This window comes from Strix uralensis, chromosome 17, assembly GCF_047716275.1.
Source record: "Strix uralensis isolate ZFMK-TIS-50842 chromosome 17, bStrUra1, whole genome shotgun sequence".
NCBI classification, from domain to species: Eukaryota; Metazoa; Chordata; class Aves; order Strigiformes; family Strigidae; genus Strix; species Strix uralensis.
This window is the reverse complement of record NC_133988.1, coordinates 16,821,650-16,839,883: the sequence shown is the minus strand read 5'-3', so window position 1 is coordinate 16,839,883 and position 18,234 is coordinate 16,821,650. Positions and strand designations below refer to the sequence as shown.

Here is an 18,234-nt window from a genome sequence, read left to right as displayed (position 1 = left end):
AGTTCAGCAGTTTTTCCAGCTTGAGCCTTGTTATGTATTTTTTTTTCAATCCCAATCTCACATTACAAGTTACCACATTCTCATAGCCAGTATGTAGAAAGTATTTATCAACTTTTGCCACTTTCTGCACCGAAAAAGTTGCCGTCTGCATTAAGCACTGCAGCATCTGGCAGTTTTAGTGGCAGCACAGCCCTCGCCCGCTACGCCCGGGTGACACTGCTGCACGACAGTGACAACCCAACGGACACAAGCCTGTTGCCCTTCTTGTCGGAAGCCAGTATTTTCCACCAGCTGCAGCTACAGCACATTATCTCTATGCACAGTATCTACTGTACTACTTGCAATTACTCACATTGTTTCTAGCTAGAAGCATAGCCTAAAAAGCTCAGAAACAGGAACGGGAGCAGCAGAAAAGCAACTTTGTTTTATAGCATTTAGGAGACATTGTTTATAAAAAGCGCTGTGTTATCATGAACGTGATGGCTGTAAGGAGAAAGCATGCACAACCCAGATAATACCATTTCAGCAGCAACAGGAAAGAAATTTAGATGCAAATATATCGCTCATCTGAAGGCTCAGTAATTCTTAATAAAATTTTACATTGCAGACAAACTGATCAGCACATATTCCTCAATTTCAGGCAGTATTTTACTTGATGTTATATAGATTTGAATGTTGAATGTGGTTTTATAGCCAAAATGACACAACTAACACTCAGATAGCAATTCTCTACGCTAAAACCAAATCAAGCCTGCAAAAGAAGTAACATTACTAATTCTATAGACATTGTAAACTTAAATTCAATAAAACAAACCGAAAAGTCTAAATGTAAGGAATAAGACACTCCAAATTCTAAGAGATTACTTTGTTACATCGAGAAGTGTTATTGCATTTTGCTCCTGGAGGAAGCTAATTTCAGCAGACTGTATGACTTTCCCTGATGATCCCTTTCAACCCGTATTTTTTAATAGGCCAAATGATTAGTTGGAAAAAATAAACATTCTTTCAAGTCTGCAAATCGCTCCTTAGGCCTAAACTATTTAAAGACTCGGGCTTCTACCAGCTGAGAAGAACTGCAGAGAATTTAATGAGATACGATAACCTGGTCAGCTCGCCGAGAGAAAAAAGGGACCAACTATGACCAGAATAGGGAGAGGTAAGAGGAGCCAATCCTCTCCCCAGCTGGTGGAGGAAAAAGCAATTTGTGCAGCCTGGAGGAGATGGCGTGTGTGGAAGAAGGAAGCAACAACACACCATAAAAATTATTCTTTCCAGCACATGATGATTAGCAAGCACAAGAATGATGAGTTTGAGCATTTCTGTTGAAGATCTCTCTTGTACCACCTTCACTGCACTCCAGAAAGACTCAAGGCAATCTGGTAATATGGAAGCACTGAGCATTGGGACCTTGGAGATGCCGGGAAAAACCCATTCCCTTTGTTTTCAGAATGTTTACTCTCAGTAACTATAAGCTTATTTTTAAAAACCAGTGGAGACTAGTTAAAAAAAAAAGGGGGTAATTTACTTGCATCCTCTTTCAGCCTTCACGCTCTCTGGATAGCACTTAATAGTTGCTATTAAACTTTTGGGTTTTTTAAATATCAGACAAAATTACAAATCCTCAGAGAACTACACATACGCACCATTGTGTTTTATGGATGAGATGCTTTTAGACACAAGCAACTCAAATTAGATCATACAGATACATTTACATTTTCTGGCACTAACATTTTACTTGGAACAACTTGGTGCTACAGACAAAGAGCATGAATGAAGAACAAACTGGGATTACAAATTGAAAGCTTTAAAACATGTGACAGATTGGGAAAATAATGTAAGATTTACTGAATGTACTAGAGTGACAGTTTCCAGGTCTGTCACAAGCCCATTGTATCACACATCCCACAGTGCCCTGCATCACGTTAATTTACATAACAGCCACAGAAGAGAGATCAGAGCACCCTACCTACTGCCCAGTGGCGCCTGCAACGCAGCCCGTGGCACAGTAAGGTGCACTAAAGCCAGTTTTTACCCAAGTTATGGGAAGAGAAAGAAAAAAATACTTTCTGACACATACTGCTCCCAAAAATGACCAGTTTCTGCTTTGTACTTTGTTCCCCAGCCTAAACCCTAATTTAAAGATCACTTCTGCACATGGATGACAATAATTTTCGCTTTTTTTTTTTTTTTTTTAATGCATAAGCTCCACAGAACAAGAGATCCTGCAAGATAAAGAACTGACACATCTGGCTTTGACTTTTGTTGCTCTTAAGAGCAGATCTGCTCTCAACAGAAACCTCCTTTTGTGTAAGAAACAACTACCCATTACTAACTCCATACACGTGTGCTAGTATGTGTGATCCAATCTGTTTCTTTATCCACCCCTTGGAAGAAGAAACCAAAGCTCAAAGAGAGGTGTACAACATGGGAAGCTAGGCCAGACACAGCCATTTCCTCGATAAACAGAATATTCATGACACAGTAAAACCAGACATTTCAAAGAAAAACACAATAAAAAGAGGGATCTAGTGTCTTCTTAGAGCACAAAATAAACCCAAATTAGGAATTTTCTTATTTATAGATCACAGAAAAATCTCCCCAGTCACATAAATACTACTCTCGATCCAGTATTTAAATGCTGTAATTCTCCATGCTTTGATCTTTAACTTCATAATTCTTATGCCAGTAGCCAGGAAATTTAAAAAAAAAAAAATCAACTTAATTTTGACATGAAATAAAACAGCCAAGTTGTATACTGATTTGCCTCTAGTTCTTCTTCTAAAATGAGACATTATGATTATGCCTCTTTCGGTACTGCTTTGGAATTAAGCTGGGTTTGGCAATAGTCCAGGGCTGATTACTCCTGCAATTTCCAGTTCCTGAAGATGATGCACACACAATATTGGTCCTACCAGTGCAAAAATTAACCGTAACTAAGAATGAATGCATACATTTCTGTGAAAAACTCTCTTGCGCTGATGTGAAATGAAGACCTGGCAGATGAGGAATACCAGTTGAAAGAGATCTCATGAGTCAGAATCTGCACAGACAGTTTCAAAAATATCTTTGTTTGCAAAAGAGACCGAGACATCAGACAGCCAAAATGACATCCCACAGCTTGAAGTGCAAAAATCGAAAGTTAAAAATCTACTGGCATAACTTGAATATGAATAGGTAATTGCACAACGGAATGCAGTTCTGCCCATCTGCCTTGTTAATAGAAAACTCAAAGAGAAAAGATTTTGATAATTTCTTGAAAAGCCTTTTTTTTTCCCCTTCTCTTTTCCCTTTTCTCTCTCCTTTTTTCAGTTAAAAGAAATTAGAAATTTGGTCAAATTGCCCATATTCAGAACTCTCCTGTCCCTTAAGTGTGAACTCTCCTTAAGTGCGGTGTCACAAGCCCTTACAAACCCAGAAACTCATCCCAATTGTTCCCCTACAATACACCAGGAAGATACACCTTATTCTATTAAAATTTTATTCTGTTATTTCATAGTTGACTCTGCTTTGAACAGAATGCTGGGCTGCATGACCTCCAGATGTTCTTTCTAATCGGAGTTATTCTACAATTATTCTAATGATTCTAAGGATTATTACTAAAAGATAAACTATATATTTTGGACCACTAACAGAATTATGAAGAACATAACACCCCATCAAATCCAACCAACACCAAAAACAACCCCACCACAGTAAAAGGGCCTTAGAAACTAAACCACATTTCACAACCCATGTGGTTTTTCTTTGCAAGTACCCAAACGCCAATACAGCAAGCGGAAAATCTAACTTTGGAATCAGCCTCCTAGGATTGCTGTCTGTACTTACTATCCGGCGAATTAGTGCTGCCCACAAGGAGTAAGTCATGGCTCAAGACCAACGCTCCAGTTAGTTCCTAGCAATCAGGCGAGAAGATTTACCAACTCAGTGTTTAAATAAATTGTTGAAAGGAGTAACTGCCTTGGTGTAATGTCCCAGGCAGAAGGCAGCACCTTCTGCCTCCCACCCCGCCCTCCATGCTGCAGTGACAGATAAACAGTTCCAGGAATTGGACATTTTCTTTCTGACCTCACTGATGAGGAAAGTTAAGAGACCTCCAGCGCAGGCTCCACCCACGTACATGAGGACGACTTCCCCAGCCCTCTCAAATACCCTGTTCAGCACAATATCTTCAAACCAAGGAAGCACTTTAGAAACGCTGGAGACCAAGCCTAAGAGCAGTGACAGAAGTAATTGAATTAATCAATCTCATAACCTCAAGGTCTTTATTACATAGGCCACCTCCCCTGCTGCCAGCAGGAGAGGAGACTGCAGCGAGTAGCCAGGGTCTCTGCGCGAGGGGGGCGCCCCGCCGGCCCCGGCCCACCTGGGCTGGAGAGGACAAGCTGGTTTAACGGGGCAAAGCACAGCCACTGCCGGGGCACACGAGCACACACACGGGGAAACACAGGCCTGCCCCACGGCCCCCGCCTGTGCGTGAAAGCACTCGCACAACATCCAGCACTGTTACGTCCTCAGGATCCACGCTGCTCTGCTCAAAACCCCCTTTCAGTCATAAAATGTTTAATTTTTCTATGTGCAGTGGAGTAGGTACCAAGTCCCACGGTATAAAACATTCTCATAAATGATATCAGCCACTACATCCTCACTGTTGCTATGCAACCTAGGGCTGTCTCAGCCATATGTGTTTTCTCTACCTCTTCCACTGGGATACGATAAGCAACAGCCAATTATATCCCTAATGTTAAAAGCTGACAGCATTTACCTTACGAAACATGGGTTGTTTTTAGAGGGTGACTAGTTTAATTCCCCACCTTTTTATAGCTTCCCAGCTTGATGCACAGGCCTGAACCCCAACCCCTTCTCCCTGGAAAGGCATCGCAAAAACTGCAGAAAAGCAGATCTATGTCTGTAGAAATAAGGGGAAGGGCAGCTGTCCCCTCCAGCCCCCAACCCGAGGAGCAAATGCCCAGGGTCAGCTGAGAACAGCTGGTACCTGGGAGGACCCGGGTGGCGAGGGCAGACCCCCCCAAGCCACTACATCCCACGGGCACTGTTAGCTCAGCTGCTCTCGGGTAGAAAGCTTTATACCCCCCGCAACAGGCCTTATCACCAGTCCCACGGCCTTGCTGATATGAAAGCCAGCCTTAAGCTTAGAAGCAAAACTCTTTCCTTCAGTACTGTATTGGAATTGGATCGAAACAGAACTAAATCCATTGTATTCAACGTGTATCCCTTTGAAATGTGTACATGTCTCATGGTAAAAATATTTTCACCTTAACCAAAACACCCGAGCTGTGCAACAGACCTAAACCCTACAAATGATTTGACAAACGGGTTAGTGCAGAGCTGACAGGGACCCTCCTCACCACACCAGCACAAAACATTCGCTGCACACAGCGACAAAGGAGCCAGAGGGAACCACTGCCAGCACGTTCAGTGTTTTACTCAAGCTCAAACAGCAAGGTCCCAGCAACACCTTTCCAGCCTAAACTTGAACCCACAAGAGCCTGAATACTATCACAGCTCCCCAATCCCCGGCATTTTCCACACCTTTCGAACATACAAAATTACTTCCCCTGCTTGCTGGTCTTTAGCTAATTGCTTCTCCTCCATTAATGGACCTTTCAGTCATAAGCCCCAGCTCTGCTGTGCCTCTGGGAGCCAGGTCCAGCTGAGAGACTCGCGGTTTGAAAGGCAGCAGCACCAAAGAGAGACCCAGAGTCTACCTGAAGCCAACTGGCCACAACAGAGAACTTGGCCGGGTTAATCCGGATGAAGTTAGTTTTGCTAGGAATCTGGTTACCATCGTGCAATGATTCTACTCACTGCTTGTGAAGTTAACCTCCTCGCTCCATTGAGGATTTCAAAGATGTTTTAGTTTGTCATCTTTTATACCCTGAAAATAGAGCTGCTGTGACACGCTGCGAACACTCACCACGCACATATCGTGTGGTTTTAGTGCAAGGTTGAAGACAGAGCAGAGGTTGACTTGATCTGCAAAAAGCCGACAAGAACCAAATTCTAAATATATACCTTGCTAGGGCTGAGTGAGCCATGACAGTACTTCCCCTGAGAAGTGGGAAAGTAGAAAGCCAAAGCAGAGTACAAGAACTAGTTGGGAACATCTTTAAAATCCCTCCTATATCAACATATTAAATTTTCTTTTCAGCCTTAGGCAGTCAAGCTAAAAAGAAATTAAACCCCAAGAAAGCAAACCCAGCAGGATCAGAGCCAGAGGCTGCCAGCCTGTCCATCAGGAAGATTTTGAGCAGAACAGCGCTGTCCTACTTCAGAGACTGAGGAATCCACTCTCTCCCAGAGGGCACACGCAACTCTTACCAGCATTAATAAAAGTTGGCACCAAGAGCTGAACAGGATCCCTCATCTTCAACAGAAGAGGCACAAGCCAGAACAAGACAATTTTATACTGTTATGTTAGGAAGTGAATATATTTGCTTTTTTTGAAAAGCTACATACTTGAAATCAACACCTCCTACTTGAAATACTTTATTTCACAGCTCTTCTGCACAGTTAACGTTTTTCCACATAAGACACAAGTTAAACTTCAAACAAACATTCCTGGGAAAAAGTGCTCTTTAGTTTAAAGTCTAGATTTAAAGATGTACAGAAAGTGATAGGATTTCTTGACAACAAGTGAATAACAAACACACAGACTTGGGAAACTGCACTGCTCGTTTAAACAGAAATCTCAGACAACTCAGAAGACGTCTTAGAAGAGAGCAGTCAAAATACACACACAGGTCAATGAAACACCACTAGTATTTCCTGCGACTATCACAACGTTACAAAATTTAAATAAAACGGATCGTCACTGTTAAGAGTTGCGTTCAGTGATGTTTTTAACGCAATTTATTCCCCTCCGAAAGCTAACTGCTATCACTTAGTGCTTTAAAAAAACCCAACCAAGCAAACAAGCAAGCAAAGTGAACAAACACAAAGTGACCACCTCTAAATATATTCATGTTCTTTTCTTGTGCTTTAAGAACATGGTAGAAATCAACTCCTTGCAGGCAGCCTAAGTAAAATCACAAAGTCCTCTAAATGATCATTCCTGTCAAAATAACAAGGGAACAAAGGCAGTCTACTAAATACCCATCACTACAGTTTTATGGCCCAGATTTATGCTGCCAGCTATGTTCATGGCCTGTTAAACCAAAGAAAAGTTATTAAGAATGAAAAAGCGTGAACTGTTTCAGTATTGGCCCTTGTATCTTCATTAATTAAACTGAACAGCTTTACTCCTCCCCCCCACCCTGAAACAAGACAAACAACTCATTTTTAAAAGCCTGCTTTCTGCAAACATGCTTCACGCCACCTTAACAGCTCTCCGGAAATTTAAAGGTAAAATTCCATTCACTGACAGTACAAAACAAATATTTTTGAGAGCAATTCATTGTGCTTTTGGTGAATATTAGGGCAAAATAGTTCAGCATCTATTTGTTGTAGAGTCTGTACCAGAATAGCCAAGCTCTGAATAAAAATGCCAACTTGTATTAATTTCTTTTTACAAGTAGTTTGTTGAGGGGTCTTCACCATAAAGGACAAACCTTTGCAGACAGACCCCGAGTTAAACCAAAACAGACAGTACCGATCAATGTTCTTTTAAAAGCAGAGATACAAGGCCAGGCCACGTGCAGGTGAAGGGCACGTGTATAATTCACACCAGGTTTTCACAGCACTCTCCCACCAGAGAGGGATCCTACTCAAATGGGAAAAGTCACAGTCCACCAACTCTTCCAAGAAACACACTGACCATACAAGCTTATAGTGGCTTAGAAAGAAGCATCTGTGAAGATTAAAAAAAACAAGATGGGAATTTCAGCCTCTGGCAGAGAGGACGATAGTGGAAGGGCTGTAGGACACAACAAAAACCCTCTGAAGGACCAAGTGCCCTCCCAGCAGAGCTGGGATCCGTGCAGTCAAACGAAACACTTGCTTTTGGTCTTTATTTTGGAACTGTATTGAAACTGATTCCAAACAAAATAACTGATGCTGTCAGATCAAGGTTGAACGAAAAGACCGTTTTCATCAACTGACCAGTACAGCAGAAAGCAAAACAGAATCAAATGCACTTTGGTGTGATTTTTAGCACACAGCAGAACTCACGTAAAACACATGGACTACTCACAGCCCAAGCAGCCACAGAATTAATCATTTCTGTTCTATTTCAGAATCTCCTCCCCAAGAACCTGAGACACCTCTGAGGTTTTCCACAGCTTTGTTGTTCACGCTCGCAGGCTGAAGGTAGTTAAACATCTTACAAAGGAACAAACTGCCACACTTTTTTAGCGGTGCAAGGGGATAGCTAAGGAACTGGGGGTATTAAACAATGACCCTGGTTTTATTGTACAGCACCAAACTTCGAAATCTAGAACTAATGGTGTTGGCCGTGAAATCAGATATCGTACCTCTAACAGAAACATGACTGATCCTACCATGATTAAAACAGAGGCAATGTTTGATGAAGGTATCTCTGCTCCTATTACAACGAAGACACTAAGCTGATGACACGAGACGAAAAATGGAGAAAAGCCTCAAATAAAAGTGTCTGGGAGAAAAATCAGCTTCCATTTAAAAGGTTTCACTGTAAAGTAATAACTTCTGCAAGCTCAAGTGCAGATTCCCAGATCTGATATTACTATGCCAGAATAATGAGGCAATTAAAGTCGGTCCTGTGTGATTACGTGCGGACAGTTTTCCGTACACGTGACCCGCACTAGCAGGGCCCAGGCACTCTCGGGTGCAGCAGCCAGTAAGTTTCTTCAGTCCACGGTGACACCTTTTTTCCTTAAATAAAATATGAGAACACTGTATTACATCTATTTGTAGAAAATAACATCAGACCAATTAAATTCCATTTCAGTGGAAACAAAAAGGACAGAGGACTAGCCTTGCTCATGTAGCCATATCTTCAGACTATCACAAGGCAGAAGAGAGGAAGGAAACGCTTGCTGGGGAGCAGCAACTGATGAGAAAAACCGTGTGCTCAGGGGTTTGTGCCATGAATGACAGAGTATTCTGTTTCAGTGAAGAAATTAATAGGAGTACTACAGGGAAAAATAGTAATTAAAAAAATAATCTTTTTCCAAACGGTCTGCTGTTGAATATACCAGAGAAGCTATTTAAAATAAAAATTATTCTTGCAGATTTGCATATATTAAATTCTGACTGATCAACTGTTGGTTTGGGAAACACAAGATAAATTAGTTTTAGCTCTCAGTCTCGTCTTATCCCTTGATAATCCTAGCTTTTAAGTAATTCTTAAAACCATGGCTGTACTTTCTCTAGATTCAGAATCAGATTGCTCTTAGACATTTATTTATCTAGGTGTAATTTCAAGTGTATGGCTTTAGATTTTTTTTTAAAAAAAGTGGAGGATAGAAGAGATTTTATAAGGCACAAATTCAACTCACAATGTCCTGTGTATAAAGCCTCGTTCCCATATAAAAGCTAGAGGATTACATTTTAAACACAGTATATCCAGCCAGGCTCCCTTCCCAGGGAAGGTGCTGCAGAACCTCCCCTCTGTGGCGCTACTGAGACACACTGAGCATCAGGGAGGGAGGGGGGTCAGGAAGTCGAATAGGAAAATGTGACAAGCTATGAACAGAAAAACAAAGTGGATATATAAACCCTGAGCTGTTAGAGAAGTGTTTGAAAATAAAATTATTTCCCCTCCCTTGCAGCCTGATTCCTACTTTGATGACCTCCAGCAAGGAAATAACCAATTACATCAAATCTCTTTCACTCCAATCCTAAAGCTCCTCTGTAGTGGATAAAAATCTCTCTTACAGCCCAGAAAAAAATGCGATATCCATGGCCCTTTCCCAGTTACCTAGCTTGCAGTAGTTATCAGCTCAAATACGTTGTAGTATGTTATTAATAAGGTGCTGACCTGTCAGTCTCCCCACATTTGTAAAGACTGGGAACCGCACCTACGTCAGACCTAAGGAACAGCCCCGAGTGTTCCCACCGTGGGATCCAGCAGACAGCACACACAGCACCAGCCCTCTGCTGTAAAAGCTACTACAAACACAGGATGGCAACTTAAGTACAGAACTCAACAGAAAACAAGACAATTTTTGAGCTCAAGCATTTTTTAAAAGTCACAGATATAAAAATAAATGGCTGAATGCTTTAAAAGCAATACTCCCAATTCCTCCAGCAGATCTGAAGCAGTGACAGGAGATCCATAGGAACTAACCTGCTATTTCCTTTGGTATTTCATCTGAAAGGCCACCAAAGTCATGAGAGGGGACAACTGGACAGCTACATCCACACAGCGGAACGCACTCCCACACCTCCGCTACCTTCAGCCTCAGCAGCGAGGCATTTATACTTTAAGAAGTTGACTCACGCTACCTTAAATTGCGCTGTTTGACTTGAGTTTGCACAGGTTTGTTGGTCTTGTACAACGCTCAGCGCTCAGCCAGCGGCCACCAGCGATGGGAGCCAAAAGCCACTGGCCCTCGCCGTGTCAGGCACGTGGCAGCATCTGGGCCACAAGCCCGCGAGCCCGGCTGCTCCTTGTTTAGAAACTGCACCGCTGAAGTATCAGCACCAAGGGACTACTCTACAGTACTCTAAAATGATAAAGTCTGTTTATGACGAATGACATGCTTTATACTACTCCCATAGCTGTTTTGTAGAAAAATGTCAGTAGCTTCAAGGCCTAAGTAAAACCAGGACCCTGTTCCAGCCAGATGAAAAAATAATAGCTCAGGGTCCATGTTCGCAAGTTGTTCTGCGGAAGACACAACGGCACAAACCACGAACTTTCACAAGCGCTGAGACCTTAAGTTTAAGCGCAGGAGTTGGGCACAAGTTAAACCAAATTCATGCATAAAGCCAAGCACGTGCAGAATTACTGCTGAAACAGAGGAACAGCAGCTCCAGTGGCTGTCACCAGTGAATCAAGTGAAAAGGTCATCCTGTCTCTCACAATTTCCGCTCTGTAAGCAGCCTAGTGTAAGGAAAGTGGTACAGTTGCCCTCTGCAGGTTCCGCATTTCCATTTTTCAGTCTTCACTTGTTTTAAACAACTCTTTTGTTCAGATGATTCTAATAAATCTAAAATATCACCTTAAAAAAAGAACCCAACAGAACTTCACCATGCTAACGCTGTAACAGTGGTTACCAAATATTTTGCTCTTCATTCTTTTGTGCTCACTTAACAATATTTTCCAGTACAGCCAAACAGGAGACGAATAGCAAGCTAGGACAAAAGTGCTATAACCGTAACTGATAAAAAGTACTGGAAATAGCCTGTACACAAACACCACACCTGCCCAAGGAATGCAACTCTACCTTCAACCGTTCAGTGAACAAACCTCCACGAGGCCACATCAGAACTTTATGCATTTACACTTTACCATGAATAACTACTTTGTTTAAAAAAAACAAAACAAAACCAAAAAACCAAAACACAAACCAAAACATTTTAGCCACTTTAGAGAGCAAGCTGGTCAGGATTTACCCACGTACTGGTACCAAGGCTTTGGTCCCGATTCTGCTCAAGTCAACCACAGTAGACCCGCTTCCCGTAGTTCCAGCGTCAGTCTTAAATCATCAGTTCCAGGTACAACTCAAATCACCAGTTTAGGCTCCTCTCCATGAAATAAAACAGAATAAACCAGATTCATTTACCTTTCACACGCTATAACGTAAAAACATTGCTGCTTTGCAGTATTTGCTGGAACTAGAAACAGGGGGTGTCGAATAATGGCTGCAAGGAGGATGGCAGACCCCAGCCCAGCTGCAAGAGCCGGCACCCCTTCCACCGGTGGAGGGGCTTCTCTCCACGCAACCAGCGCTTCCTCCACCGCTTTGGCACGCCACCTAATACAGACCATCCCTCCTGAGAATAACCCACAGACTAGGAAAGGTATTTAATGGAAAAGGGAGGGGGGGGCAGGCTCTGCCTGGCACCCAGTGTGGTGAACCGAGGGCTCTTTGCCTTCCTGTGCTCCCATGAAGTTACAGCCTGCCTCCGCCCCACTACAGCCCTCACAAGTCATGCTGGTCATAGAACTTCTATTTCATGTCAAAGTAGCAATTATACTGAAGAAATAAACACCTCTTTTTCAATAAAAGAATAATGACCATTGACCCCAGAGTGATAGCACTTAACTCTTTTTACAAATTTAGCTTCAGGCATTTTTTACTGAAAAATCACCAATTATTGATGTGCATTCAAAGTCATGCTGACCTGTAGTGTTGAAATGACACGAGTGCAGTTTCAGACTAACTTTCTTTTTCGAATTTCAGACAAATATTTGTCCTACTTACGTTGTTGATCTTTTTTAAAGCAACACAGTGTTTTCCCCATTCCCAAAACCTTGATTAACCATGTTCCCTGGCAAATGAAAACATCCACCTGTGCTGCAGAAAGAAACCAGCTGGGAGCAGACAGACAGACACCACTACCTGGAAGTGGTTTGGGGCTATTTTTACATTGAAAAGCAGACATGATCTAGATTTTGGTATTAGATAAAATACTGCAACAAAACCAAGGTTTTTTGCACGGTATTATCTACCTCGAGAGTCTCAAAAAGGTGTATAGCTTACAAGCTCAGGTGGCTCTGAACTGGTCTGTCTCTTCCTCAAAGAGGAAAACCTCTGCTGACTCCGCACTGAAAACCTTCGGAAGGACTCTCTGCTCCGGGATGCAAAGTGCCTGAAGGAGGAGGTTCGCTTGAAGGGAGTCCTGCTTCCACCTTCCCCGCTAGTCCGCTCATGAGCAACCGCAGTAGTGACTAAATTTAGTGCTTCCTGTAAGGATCTCCGCACTGTACCCATCCACTGGGTCATGTGAGTTTGTGCCACTGTCAGTTTGTCTCCAAGGTAATCCATTTTTCCAGCAGAGATGAGAAATCAGTATTCAGTAGCAATTACTGTAAAATATATTCTCCTTAACAACCCTGATTTTATTTTGCAAAAAAGATTCCACTTATAAAATGTTTTCAGCTAAGGTAAACAGCACTACACTATAACCATCAGCATATTTCTGTATTTAATTAACAAAAGATATGTGAGGTTGGAGATTGGTATTTGTCAAGCAGGAAAAAATAAAAGACTTTCCCTACTTACAATCAGATTTCCAGAGTTCCATCAAAATATGTTTAATTCAGCCATGTTAAAGAGAGAAATCAAGGTTTAAATCCTGACACAGTCACTTGGAATTAGTCCCTTTACAAGCACCGAATTAGTCTCTTACTGTCTCATTTCAGAGCCGGAAAAGCAACTCCCTTTTTTAAGCCAAGTTTTTGTTTTGCTGTAAATATCAGAAGGATAAAGAAAATCGTATTCTTCTGGCTCGGCAGCTTTTCAGGTAACAGTACGTTAAACAAAGTTCTGATGCTTCTATACAATCCATTTAGCAGCAAAAATGATCAGATGCTCTGAACAATAAATCCAGATTATTTTCTTCCCCAAAAACTCTGCAGGAAGGAGTCAGCATCGGCAGAATCCCCTCCTCAGCAGGCTTCCCATCTTCAGAACCATTCTCAAGATTTCCACTTCCCGGCACGCAGATCACCAGTCGGGAGGCCCGGGGAGGCTGAAGGGGAACGTGTCAAGCCTGCTGCCTTCAAGACCGGACTCGCTGCCTGCTCAGAGCCTGCCAAGAGATCCTCGGCATGACATCAGCTCCGCGGCTTCAAGGGGGGTTCGCCACCGGGGAGCGGAGCTGGGAACGGTGAGGCGCTGGACCAGTGGCCGGCCCCGAGACTTTCCCCACGCCTCTGAAAGCCGCCGCACACGCCAGCTCCTCTCCTTACACAATCTGGAGAGGCACTCTGAAGCAGCCGCTGGCGCTCAGAGCTGCCTGCCAGCCCATCCCAGTCTCCCCAGCGAGGTTTGCCGTGCCCCCAGCGAGGCGCAAGAGGTTACAAGCAGGCGAAAGCTGCCGCTGCCTCCGGTATCCCGTTGCCTCCTCTCTGTCCCTGCCTCGCCTCTTCTCCGGAGAGGAAACAATGAGCTAGGTGAAACCGCCGCAGAGGTCTGCCTAAGGAAGGATCTGGGCTGGGCTTTATTATAGTACAGGCAGGGTTTCCATGGCAACCAAGGGAACAGCATCTGCTTGCTGCCTAAGCAGGCAGGAGTTGCACAGATCTATTGGAATGATTCATAGTTTGCATATGTCACGTGTACTTACTGATTTTAACCCTTCCTTGGGAAAACAAGAGCGACGTCTCTGCCAGGGAATGTTTTACACCGACACCAAAGGGCTTCCTGTTCGGACGGGGCAGGTTGGGACAGAGCCTACACCCGATTCCTGTTGTCTGGTGGCTACTCAGGCAGCACCATCACCTGTAACTGCTCTATTATGCGACTGACAAACTCAAACGAGACACTTTCAAGTTAGTGACCACGGTATCAGTGCAAGATAAGGATTAAGCCAGAAGCTCAAAACAAAGCTGAACAGGTCTGACCATTTGAAGCTTTTTCCCACTTTCATACACTATCAGCTTTTGTAAGCGAGGGCTCGCTGCCATTCCCCAACTCTGCTCCCTCCCCGGCAGCTGGGAGACCCCGGGGCCAGCACCACCACCGCACAGCCTGAAACGGGTCGGGGGAATGAGAGGACCCTGTGGACAAAAGCAGGTAACACTGAGCAGTCTGATGTCACCCGCCATGGAATTTCTGGAAACAGCCCATTTGGGAGGACTGCAGAAATAAAAGCTAAGGTTTTAAATCAATAAACAGGTGTCCAGAGTCAAGACGTGACTAGTTCAGAAGTGAGGGGAAAGAGAGACACAGGTATGAAGGCAAGGAAGGCATGTTGAAAGCTGCTCGCCTTCTTGTTTATTCAAGGGATTTTTTGTTGCTGTTGCTTAATTTGCCATACAAAGTACCATGGTCTTGCATCATCCGCTCCTCCTCTAAACCGTTCAGGAAGAGATTGAAATGAAATGAATAATTTCTAGATCATATTTTATAAAATGGTTCTCGCGCAAAGTTTTATTCTATCAGAAATGCTATTTATAAACATGCACACAAGCACAAGATGCTCGGAGGAAATGGGGTGTCTTGCCTTTTAAGCACTGTTTTTAAGAGTGAAACTCCAGCAACCTGTAACTTATCTTCAAGAAAAACTTCGGTGACAAAATGTATTCAGAAATGAAGAACAAGATGTGGAACGCTATTTGTTTTGAACATTCTCAAATTAGCAGTCTAATAAAAACCCTCAGTGTTAAAAGGGAATCCAACCAATAGAGAAAAACCTTTCTTCCTCACACAGCTCTTCTTTTAAAGAGCTACAGAGTTGTTTTTATATGGAAATGGAAAGAGATACTTTTGATCAGATGACCCAAGAGCTGGGTGTTTCTTACATTTTTAAAGAAACAGGAAAAAAATGATGTTTATTCTGACACAGTTATGGACAATGCTTCATGAGCGATGGAGAACTTGCATCCAAGGTTGAAATTTAAGACTTACTACACATTTTTATGCTGGTTAATCTAAGCTCTGTATTTCAAACATCTGTGCATTTGCAAGTTCAGCTCTGTGCCTGCTGCAGTACAAGGATTCTTCATGAGGCACTTGGCTATTTTAGATGGTTTCAGGCTCTGATTCAGTAGCCCCCCAAAATAGCAATCCGAGCGCTCTGCATTGTAGCTGCCATGCAAGTTAGTCAGCAGTCCCTTCACCTAAACAGGACGGGCAGAGCAGAACTGAAATTTAACCAACCTTCTGGTGTATCGCCTGTCACAAAATGGTGCATCTCAGAAAAATGAGATGCACGACCAGATTCAACCCAAGATCCACAGAAGGCGGCTTTCCTACAGCTTGCTGCAAGAACTTCTGACACGTCTGTGACTTGAACGATCTGAAAATTCACTAGAGAACAGATTCCACTTTTTTTTTATTAGACCTCTCCTGAAAAGAGATGTTATGCCCAATTTACCATTTTCATCCTTAGAAGATTGTAAAACTGCTGATTTGAGTCTATCTGCAATACTAAATTTAGTATCTTCTGGCTACCACGTGAACATACTGCTAGGTATTTAAGTATACTCAGCATCTAAATTCTTACTTAGATTTACACTTCCATTAACATCATGGCAAAATGTTTTAGAAGATAATCAGATGCGCTTTCACCATCAAATTCAAATGGTTGAAGATTTTTCCACCCCTTCAGCTGAAATGCAGTAAGTGACTGCATGTTCTCCCGCCTCAGCTCCATGCCAAAACTGGCCGAGTTCAGCAGCTGCCAGGAGACTGACAGACTACGCGGTCAAACTTAGGTTCCTTAGAAAATCCATCTAAAAATAACCAAGGTCTGAAAAATATTGATTAAGTGTTAAGAAAATTTGTAGGATTATTGCTTTATTAAAGTGCATCTGCATAGCAATTACAGAAAAGAGACACCCTCAATAACACGTCTCACTGGACACTGCAAGGACTGGATAGATTCACAGTTACATTTTTTTATTTTTGTCCCTCCCCATCAAAAGCATAATATGCTGACCTCTGCCCTCATCTGTGCAGTGCGTGTGTGAGAGGACGGTTATTACTCTACTTTATTAAAATGGACTGCTTCTATCCCTTCTATTCTGGTAAGTAAAATAATCCACCGAAACCTCAGAGGACCCTGTTACATCAGCCAACCGAAGCTGGAGAACACTTGGAAAGTCTAAAGGATGGAGTTTCAAAAGCTGTAAGTAGCAAATCATGTTTTGGGGCTTTTCTGATTCAAGTGAGTTTTCACCCGTATGAAAAACATAAGCCACTATTAAAAATCATTTTAAAAGACATAAATCAACTTTACAATAGATTAAGGACCACACCAGCCAGGGAAGAGTACCAGCTTTGAAGAGCACGCTGCCACGGCCAAGATCTCCTGCCTGCGGGCACGCACACAACGGACCAAGCAAGCCTGGGCTCCCCGCGGAGCACACTAACTTGTTCTGTATTTCTTTTCTAAAGCTCCCCAGAATATGATGCTCTGTAGCACTTCACACAAACTTCCCAGCTGGCAAAAGCTCACAACTGTATTTTAATTAAATAACAGCATGTGGGTTACACATGGGCTCTGTTTACTCCTTCTGTGGTGAATCCACATATCTTTTTATAACCATCAGCCTACAGAACATAGCTCAAACCATACAGATGTTCTATAATTGTCTCCCAGCCACTTCAGCAGTCTTTCCGGCTGAGTAAGGGCGTGTTTCTGAACAAGAACAGCACAAGACCATCTTCTGCCCTTGAGAAATACTAGTGATTATCTCGCACTACAGCCACCCTGGATCTGTCAAGGGTCTGCAGTTTCCAAAAACGGAAAGCAGACATTGCTAACCAGTACTGCATGACTGATTACCACAGCAGCAAACGGGACTTCATTATTCAAACATTGCTGGATGCTTTTATTAACAATGCCTATTCCACCTACAACTCAAAAATATAATCCTGCACAAAGAAGTAACAATCCCCATTTTCCCCTCATTCAGTAAAAAGCAAAATTCTATGGTTACATTATGTTTTCCAAAAGCTTCTTTCAACTCATTCTGAGCTTCACCTGTTCTCAAATACATATAATTACACTAACAACTACATAGGATTGGAAGGTCAAATTAAAACCAGGCCAGCACATAGCACAGCCCATAACACACACACCGTGAGAGGCAGGAGGGACTTGCCTCATGGTGAGCAGGAGCCGTTCAAGGCCACAGGGTCTCCAGCTGTGGCTGGGTGCCCCCATCACCACCTCCCCCCGGGCAGCGCTAGCGCGCACAGGACTGGGCAGGCCATCCAGCCAAGGAGCTAAGCCCACCAAAGCGATACTGGGGATTAGTTTTCCCCTAGGCTGGATCCCTGAATGATCATTCTCTGTCACAAAGCAGATGTGACAGAGAAGATGGGCAATGCTAGTTTCAACTAACTGTGAAAACAAAGTCTCAGCTTTTCCCTTGTGGGACCCTCACTCAGAAACCTCTTCTCCTGATGCTTACCTGCCTCACGCCCCAGTGCTCCACTTAAGTTAGCAATTATTAACAATTCACACATTTCTTAAGTGTTTTCTGCGAGTCATCATCCCACATACAGACAAATATCATGACCAAGTACTTGCAAAGATCATGACAGCTTCAATTCCATCTCGGGCCTCTCAGTTTGTCCATCTCGATTACGCTCAGTCTTCAGCAACCACCGAGGAGCAAAGCCTGCCCTTGTAAGGCTGTTCTGGTCCTGCATTCCACACTGACTCTGTTTCATT

The 18,234-nt window shown here is 43.0% G+C and overlaps 1 protein-coding gene across 7 annotated transcripts in view; it reads right to left on the bottom strand.

Annotated features, from left to right (window-relative positions):
• Window positions 1–18,234, bottom strand: part of KIAA1671 (KIAA1671 ortholog) — an 87,688-nt gene that overhangs the window by 15,873 nt on the left and 53,581 nt on the right. Inside the window, exon 1 of one of the 7 annotated variants that reach the window (XM_074887696.1) lies at window positions 12,588–12,938. The exons of 5 other annotated variants lie outside the window; for them this stretch is intronic. In XM_074887696.1, the coding sequence (XP_074743797.1) occupies window positions 12,588–12,872 (285 nt within the window). In that variant the 5' untranslated portion in view covers window positions 12,873–12,938. Of the gene's footprint in view, window positions 1–3,825; window positions 4,010–12,587; window positions 12,939–18,234 lie in introns of those variants that run through there. One more of the 7 variants, XM_074887698.1, reaches the window with a different exon arrangement.